We start from the raw sequence: 8,813 nt of genomic DNA on the forward strand, positions 1-8,813 counted from the left end.
AGGTTTCGTATGAAACTTATGGTTTTATTTTTTATTTTTTTCAAATAAAAATTTAACACCATATACAAAATTTACTCATAATCACGAACACGATAAAATTTTGATGAAAAGTAGACAAACTTGATTGTTCTTCGGGTGCTTCATTGAGAGAAAAAAAAATAAGCAAACCAACAAAACAATGGTGAACAATGACCTAATCTGAAAAATTAACATTATATACTTTGGGTTAATGGAGCACGAAAAAGTAAACGGGTCATGAAAACAATAGTCCATTACCACAAATAGTAGACTTCAAGCAAAAGAGTAGTAAACTCCCATTCACCGCAGTATTTTGACTATTATTTTGTGGGCTATTTTTTGTTAAAACTCATTTTTTACTATTTTTTGATAAGCAATTAACAATTACGGCCATCAGTAATTTTTCCAAATATAAAATCAACACATTATAATAATATGTTGGTGACAGGCAAGGACCAAAAAATTAAACATCTTCTAAAATATAATAGAAAAATAAATAAATTAGGGTTAAAAAAGGCCATTATTTTGGGGCTTTTCCTCTTGTTTTGTAATCGGCGACGTATACAATTTCAGATCGGCTCCAAACGTATCAATCGTTTCAACTTTCACCATCCCCATTATTGAATCGACTGTATCTCTAATCAATCCTGATCCTAAAATGATGAATTCGCCACCTGGTTTGTCGAAAAGGAAACCGGGTCGTCCTCCTAAGCATAGATCTGATTCTGAGCCTTTTTCTTCTTCACCAGGACTGGGTAATGACAGTGTTGCAGTTCCATCACCTCCACCAACTGAGAACTCGGCAGCGACGGCGAAAAGAGGCCGTGGTCGTCCGCCGAAGGTTGGCGCTACCACCGGTGGTCATATGACTGTATTTGGTGGTGGTGAAACTCAGGCTGTCGAGACGCCATCTGAGACTTCTTCACGCGAACCTAAAATGCTGTCAGGAACGATGGGTAGTAAGAGGGGTCGTGGTAGACCGAGGAGGATCGGAATCGGAACGGTGACTGTACCGTTATCTGGAAATGTGCTCCGGCGAAGAGGAAGACCGAAGAAGAGGGATGGAAGATCAAATGTGGCTGCTAATGGCGGTGCCGGCGATCGTGGATTGGGTTCAAGGTCTAGTCGGCGTTCTGCCATCAACATTGCGAAATTGATTGGAAAAACTCTGGGAAAACCTAACAAGGTAATCAAATCCATCTCTATCTTCTTGTTCTTTTGTTCACTTTAAAGTTCTTGGTTCTTTTTATCATTCATTGTTATCGATTCTGTTGTAAACTGGACTTGTCTCATGCGATTAGAATTATAAAAGACAGTTATACGAGGGTCTATCTTGAATGATTCCACTCCGATCTAAGCATGTATACTCCCAAGTCCCTATAATTTCATAGTCAGATGACTCGAATCCCAATCCAATTGATTCATAGCGCAAATACCCAAATCCCATTAACCTAAAAATCCACCGGATGTTTCTAAATGGGTCGGGTCGGGATTATGTGATGCAGGTTGGAGCTGGGACAGCGATTGTAGTGACAGATCCACGTCAGCTTGTGGTTTATCAAGAATTGAAGACCAAATATGACCTTCTGGTAAGTTGCAAAATCAAAACCATTTCCAAGGGTATTTTGGTAAAATAAGGGGGTAAAAGATTTTTGTTAAAAAAAAAAATCTTATACTTGAAAAATATGTTAAAATATTAAGAAAAAACATAAGAAAGAATCAGGTGGTCATATTTCCTCAAAACTTATAAAAATTATAACCTCTTCATACAAACTTCATTTTTGATGTTGTTTATATCCATGTGTTTGTTTTGACGATTACTACAAGTTTCGTGTTGATCATTTTAGCCAAAAAAAATATATTCACTTTCAGTTTTATAAATAAATGTTTATATTTATTAACTTTTTATAAGTGAAAATGGGTGTTACAATTTATTGGTTTATATTAAAATAAAGAACGTTGAAGTGGTTATGGTTATGAGATTTTGCTTAAAAACTAAAAAACATATTTTTCAAATAAAAAACCAAGATATTTACTAAAATAAAAAACGTATTTTCATATAAAAAGACCAAGATATTTATAAAAATAATTTTTGACATGTTATTCGTTTTTGAATTATATAGGTGCACAAACAAAAATAATTTTTTGATCCTATGTGAAAATAATTTTTTTCATCCTTGGTTGAACAATAAGAAAAAATGTTGAAGTTGATTATGTTTACTAGATTTTGTTTAAAAACTAAAAAAAATTATTTTCGAATACAAAACCAAGATAATTACTAAAATAAAAAACATATTTTCACATAAAAAACCAATATATTTACAAAAAGTGATGTTTGACATGTTATTTGTTTTCAAATTATATAGGTGCACAAACAAAACCTTTTGGACCAAATTTATACAAAAATACATTTTTTTCACATAAAAAAACTTTTTTTAACAAAAATATTTTGTGATAAAAGGTTTTTATATAGAAAAAAGGGGGTTTTATGTGAAAAAATATGTTTTCTTTGTATAAATATGATTTTATAAAAGAAAAGATAACATATTTTAAACAAAATTTTAAAAAAATATATATGTAAAAAAAAACTAAATTTAGGATGAATTTGTAACAAAATTTTGAAATCTGGACTAAAAGTGTAAATTTTAGATCAAATTTGTAATAAAATTTAAAGTCTGGGTCAAAAATGTAAATTTTGAAAATGGGAAACCTGATGACCGGGATAAATTATGAAATTGAATACAATTCTCGGTATTCGGGACTTAATAAAAAAAATAATATAGAGACTTAATTGAATATGAGTTCAAAATGTAGGGACTGGATTGGAGATTTCCCTATCCTAAATCCTTAATTTCTCAAATATGTTTTTATTTTTTGTCATTTTTCCTTCTTTGATTTTCATAAATCTTTTTTTCTAAGGGTGGAAAATTTCATAAATGTTTAGTATAGAGTAATACAAAAGACAGAAAAACACTTGTTTTTTAAACTTTTAACAATTTAAACATTGAACTATATAATTATTTTGTGTAGTGAGTAAACATTTTGTTTTTCTTACCATTTATAGAAACAATTTTCCCTGTTTCTTTGTTTTGAAAAAAAGGTAAAAATACATAAAAAAATGTTCTGTTACTAAATGAATAATCAAGTAATTAAATCAATAAAAGGGTAAAAAATTATTTGTTCCTATTAAATATGATTATAAAAAGTCTATCAAAATATTGATTCAATTCTTTTGTTCCTATTAAACTTCATTTTCATTCCAAGTTTCCTTACTTTTAAAAAACTATTATTTTTCTGAATTTGTTCATGCATTTTGTATGTACTTATTATCTTGGACAAAATTGGTGCAGCAATCAAAAGTGAAGGAAGTGGTGAATGTGATTAAGCCGCATATAGACTATGAAAACCCTGCTTTTAAGGTGATACAAGAGGTTGAAGCCATGGAAGATATGTGATTGAACCGGATCTTGAAAATTAAGGCAACCAAAAAGATCTTTTTGCTTAAAAGTTAGATGTAAATAAGGTTGTGTTTGACACGTATTAACTAGCTTATTGAAACTTTATGTTTGGTTAACTCACAAAAGTAGCTTCTAATAGTTGTAAACTAGTATACCAATGTTTTAAAAATGATTTCCGTAGTACTTATTAACCTAGCTTCTTTTGGCTTAATCCATTAAGTCATTTTCTTCATATCAAGTCAAAAATGAAACATTAATATACAGTTGTCGAATTTAGACGCTTAACACGTTAAGCCCATTAATACAAAAAGATACAACCCCTTAATAGGGATATAAATTAATATGATAAAAACCTTTATAGAATGTTTTCTTTTCTTGACTTAATAGCAAAAAAAAACAACACAACAAAAAAATCATCTTTAAACACAAACACAACACCAAAGGGCTTTCAGGCCAACAATATAAGGTGTTTGTCTTTCTTTTTTGTTGATGAGGGTTAAAGCGAGTGGTTTAAAAATAAATTAGATTTGGAGTAAATTACACAAATGGTCCATATGATTTTGGGTAATTTGTACGTTTTGTCCCTAACTTGTTTTTTTAACTCGGGAGATCTTTCCTGTTTGTTTTTGTTGCACGCTTGGTTTTTATCTTACCTAAAAATGCTATTTTGTCCTTGATTTTTTAATTTATTTAAATAAACACAACTCAATCCCACTTCCATCTCACATTACCTACGCCACCTTATTTAAATAAATTAAAAAATAAAAGGAAAAATAGTCTTTTTAGGTCACGCAATAAAAACAAACTATAGGAACTTTCCAAGTTAAAAAAAATAAGTTAGAAACCAAACGTGCAAATTACCCCAAACCATAGGAACCATTCGTGTAATTTAGTCTTAGATTTGTTGCTCAAAAAAACACAAACTTAGTAAAATCAAGGTAAATGGTAAAAAAAGTGACTCTAACCATATGATTCTCCAACAACTTTGGTATGTAATACTTCTGATTAAGACAGTTAATGCAAAATCAAACATACTAAGACCTAGTGGGAGATAAAGAAACAAAAGCTACATAATAAAAGTAGAATCCGCAAATTTCTAAGACTCACCACCACTAAAAAAAAAAAAAAAAAAAAGTCTGATTGATAAATTATAAGTATCCATATGTTGTAGTAAAGTAACGCTCTGGTGTTTTCTTAGTTAGTTACCATCTGTTGGTAGGTGGCTTAACTTTGTAAATCCTAACAATCCAATTTGATGTTGTGAATGCTTCTTCCAAGTATTCAAGTTTCACGTCTTTATTCCCTATTTCAACCCCCCGTGCTCTGTCATACCTACAACATTAATGAATGATGAGGACGAGGGCATTTATGTCTTTTCAATTATGTTATGACAGATGGAATGAAATTACGATACGCACCCTGGCGGTTTTCCATACTCGGTCGTGAGCTCTCCAAACCGATAATAACAAAGCTTGTACCTACAAATCAATATATATATTTAAAAAAATTAAAAATAAACAAAAAAAAGGAATATTTAAAAGAGAAACTTACATTAGACAATTCAACATCTTGGGAGCTGCTCCTTTATCAACACGATATTCACCATTAACAAGATAATCAGGTTCCTTTATCACAGGGAAAACTCCACCTCCAATTCTCACCATCCACAAAAACCTATTATATTGTTGTAAAATTATTTTCACAGAATAAACAGACTTAAAATAATGCAAAATAAAGAAATTTCTTACTTGTTAATGTCATCAGAAGAGTAGCCAGTAACACCACCAAAAACAACCAACACATAATCAACATCAAGGGATCTCATAATCTCATAAGCTTCATCCTCATATGACGACATTGCCCTTCCAACTGTAGCAATGTGTGTATTGTTCCATGTATTATTGTCCACAATCACAGTTCTATTCCCCATGGCTGTGATTTGATACCCGTAATCCCACCATGACATGATTTTAGCATCTGAAGGAGTATTTTGTCGAATCCAAAAGTATGCTTCACGATAATCATCAAAGATAATCCTCTGCCCGTGGGCACCTCGGGCAGCTAACACAATTGAAGGAGATGAGTAGGCTTCTGATGTCACCCATGTGCAGTGGATTGCGTATCTGCTTAGTAAGTAGAATGCTCCAAGAAGTAATGCAGTTGCACCATTTTTAAGGAATGGGATGCTTTGGTCAAGAGAAGCTTGTTGCTGAAACAAAAGAAAGATGTAACATACTATAGAAGATTGAAGACAATAGAATGAAAAAAGATTCTCACCTTAGATAATCCCTTTGTGCTTCCTGTTCCTTTAGAAGATACTGTTTGACTGGTTTTTCCTCTAATGGCATGGGTCAAATTCTTTATTGTAGCAGATACTGCAATAGCACTTATGAGGCATACTGCAGGTGTTGCAACAAGAATCAAACGAACCATCACACCAGCAAAATACATACTCGTGAGACCATACATCACAATGAAGATTGTGGCGTCTGTTAATCTCTTGAAGCAGAAGTATAAACCCGCTGGAAATAGGAAAAGAAGAATGTGGAAATCAAACATGAAAGATGACCATGCAGTAGGCTGATGCTCAGAGACTGATGCTATGATTGGAATATGATCTTTAGCATATGTTGGATCCAGTAAAGAGTAAAACCGGCCTGTCCATGGTGAGATATAACCAGAAGCTGTTCCTACTCCAAGTGCAATAGCACCCACAGCTACTGCTGATGTTACACCGATCCTCAAAAGGGCTTGAAACAGCTTTGTATCGTTCAACATGTTCTTCACGTAAAGTAGGAAGTAGAATACCTGAATCAAGAAGAACACTCCCATGGCAGCCATATGTTCCCCTGACTGAACATGTTGAAACCCAACAAACCGAATCTGCATTGCAAGCAACATTCCGACTATATACATACAGTTATAAGCGACATACAGCCTCATGGAATACCTCCCGGTGATCAACAGGACCAACACATATAATGGAATTAAATTGATGATAAACACATAACCACCCCATGCGGAGACCATGTAGAAGTATCCAAAAGCTGAAGCGAGAGACCAGGCAAGCGATCCAGTATTGACAGCCTTAACGAACAAGTAGAAAGTAAGCAACAGAGCAAAAATGGCAACGCCTTCATTGTCATAAGACCCAGCCACCGACCTCGAAATGTATCCAGGACAAATAGCGATCAAGGCCGCCGCAACTAGACCTGCACCTGAGTCCCACAGCTCTTTCCCGAAGAAATACGCGACGATCGTGGTATTGGAAGCGAAAAATGGAGCAGTTAGCACACAGATCTCGCGGATATGAACCGCGAATCGGAGAAATTTGAGAGTCCAGTAAAGGATAGCGGCGGTGACCATAAGACCTGGATAGAGAGTTCCACCAATGATTCGGCCAAGCGGATACCAACTCTCGGAGTCAAACCAGTTCCAGAACTCGTAGAAACCTTTTTCGGTTAGGTAGAGAGTAGTTCGATAGTTGAAATACGGATCAAATTCATGAATCATACTCTCGTAGCGGAGAACGCTGAAGAGACGAGTGATGAAAGCTAAAATGTAGACGAGGCCGAGGATTGTGACTCGGATCAACAGCTCTTGTTGCTTCGTTTTCAGTTTTAGGGTTTTGAATGAGAATGTTGTGGACATGGATGACAGATCGGGCTTGGAGGATGCTTGATTGGACGCCGGCGACTGCAAAGACTTCGCACCGCCCTTCGCGGCGTCTACCTTTCCAACCATGGTCGATGAGTAGACCTGGAACGATCAACTGAACAAAATTTTGTTATAGATGATGAATTTTTGGTCAGGTTTAGGAGAAAACCTCAAAACCCTACGGCGGATATGGTAGAATAGTAGACTGGTGTGGTGGTGTTTCAACTCTGAAGTCGCGAGCAAGATCCAAATTCCAAAACCTCACCAACCAGCTTTTTTTCCAACGAAATGATAATTTTGGGGGTTATTTACCGGATGACTATATAAAAATTATAAATATATGTAAAAAAATAAAAACAAATTTAACTTTTTTTTTATAAACCAAAGTGGCCTACGTGGCAAGACATTTAGGTGTCGTTTGTTTTTTCGAAGCAAAAATATTTGAAGTCCGCGGGTCATCTCTACAACCCTCTGTAATAGAAAAGAGAAACCAAACGGCTGCAACATGTAATAAAACGTCTGTTTGTTTTTTAACCTCTGTAGACTGTTGCAATAAGTTAAAGTAAGTTGCAAAGATGTTTGAAACAGGGGGTTAAGCGTTGCGCCACGCGGCACACACGCAACAACTTTTAAGTCAGAAGTCTTCTGAAAAACAAACAGTTGCAAAGGGTCAAGTGTTGCGCAGCACAACAATAAGGGGTTAGAAATGGTTTTTTAGGGAAAAAAAAAAAAAAAAAAAAAAAAAAAAAAAAAAAACAGCACCTTAGATTCTTAGTCTGATTCCTAGAAGTTTTAATTAGAAAATGGTCACAGAAGGTGTACGACGTAGTCTTTAAATGGTTGGTTAGCATCATCGTCAAATATGGAACCTCTCCCCAAACCTCAAAAATACAAGGACCCGCAGTGGACGACGTCGGAAAACCATTTTTTCTAAAAATTTTCAAAAAATAATCAGAAAACTAAAAAAAGTTGGTTATTGTCATCAAAACCCTATGAACTCTTGCTTTTAGTTGTAAATGGCTCCTATACTTTTATATATATATATATATATATATATATATATATATATATATGTATGTATATATATATATATATATATATATATGTATGTATACTTTTGAGCCATTGAAGTATGTAATGTTAGGTCAAAAAACCATTTTGCAAAAACTGAAGGGATTAACCAGCAATGAAGCTGAAGTGAACTTTGACCAATGGTTGATGTGTCAAATGAGGGATGGTCAATGGTTAGTGTGTCAAATAAGGGTTGATGTGGCATTTAAACTTAGCTTACTCTTAAGATTATCGCATCAATCTGCTTTGTTCCATCACCTTCATCCTTGTACATTTGCTTTGACGGATGAAGGGCCTTCATGATTAATGACATGAATCCGACTGCTTTCTTTTCAATCATCACAGAAACACATAAGCATTTCTCATGATATAACTTCTTTATCTTCTTAATTACATCTTCATGCCAATTTCTCAAACCATATAGTATTGAACCATAAAGGCCTCCAGGAGGTTTGTTGTAACTGATGTGTCCAAGTGATTTATAGGTTCTTATTTTCCATTTTGCATAAGGTAATGATTACTTCATTTGAATCAAACAATTCTGACTTCTTAATTTAAGTTTTCGTTTTGGTGTTTGGGCTTCATTAAGCCATGCAAAGGCTTAAAGCA

General features: G+C 34.1%; 2 protein-coding genes across 2 annotated transcripts; one reads left to right on the forward strand and one right to left on the reverse strand.

The window, feature by feature from the left end:
• Positions 1 to 536: 536 nt before the first annotated feature.
• Positions 537 to 3,671, forward strand: LOC145086142 (uncharacterized). Its single transcript, XM_079023881.1, has 3 exons — positions 537 to 1,204; positions 1,524 to 1,607; positions 3,369 to 3,671. The coding sequence occupies exons 1-3, from the start codon at positions 677 to 679 to the stop codon at positions 3,471 to 3,473; spliced, it is 717 nt and encodes a 238-aa protein (XP_078880007.1). The 5' UTR covers positions 537 to 676; the 3' UTR covers positions 3,474 to 3,671.
• Positions 3,672 to 4,419: 748 nt separating this feature from the next.
• Positions 4,420 to 7,423, reverse strand: STT3B (staurosporin and temperature sensitive 3-like b). The gene is made up of 5 exons (XM_079023880.1): positions 5,754 to 7,423; positions 5,225 to 5,685; positions 5,028 to 5,150; positions 4,895 to 4,954; positions 4,420 to 4,808 (listed from the first exon to the last, which is right to left on the reverse strand). The coding sequence occupies exons 1-5, from the start codon at positions 7,218 to 7,220 to the stop codon at positions 4,679 to 4,681; spliced, it is 2,241 nt and encodes a 746-aa protein (XP_078880006.1). The 5' UTR covers positions 7,221 to 7,423; the 3' UTR covers positions 4,420 to 4,678.
• Between the last annotated feature and the right edge of the window lie 1,390 nt (positions 7,424 to 8,813).

Source organism: Lactuca serriola, chromosome 2, assembly GCF_051521515.1.
Source record: "Lactuca serriola cultivar US96UC23 chromosome 2, Lser_US96UC23_V15, whole genome shotgun sequence".
NCBI lineage: Eukaryota > Viridiplantae > Streptophyta > Magnoliopsida > Asterales > Asteraceae > Lactuca > Lactuca serriola.

Bases quoted from the DNA above. Each gene is read 5' to 3' on its own strand.
- LOC145086142 (XM_079023881.1), top strand. From the start codon at position 677: ATGATGAATTCGCCACCTGGTTTGTCGAAAAGGAAACCGGGTCGTCCT. The intron at 1,205-1,523 runs GTAATCAAATCC...TATGTGATGCAG, and splicing joins CTCTGGGAAAACCTAACAAG to GTTGGAGCTGGGACAGCGAT. The intron at 1,608-3,368 runs GTAAGTTGCAAA...AAATTGGTGCAG, and splicing joins AGACCAAATATGACCTTCTG to CAATCAAAAGTGAAGGAAGT.
- STT3B (XM_079023880.1), bottom strand. From the start codon at position 7,220: ATGGTTGGAAAGGTAGACGCCGCGAAGGGCGGTGCGAAGTCTTTGCAG. The intron at 5,151-5,224 runs GTAAGAAATTTC...ACAATATAATAG, and splicing joins TCTTCTGATGACATTAACAA to GTTTTTGTGGATGGTGAGAA. The intron at 4,809-4,894 runs GTGCGTATCGTA...TTAATGTTGTAG, and splicing joins GAGTATGGAAAACCGCCAGG to GTATGACAGAGCACGGGGGG.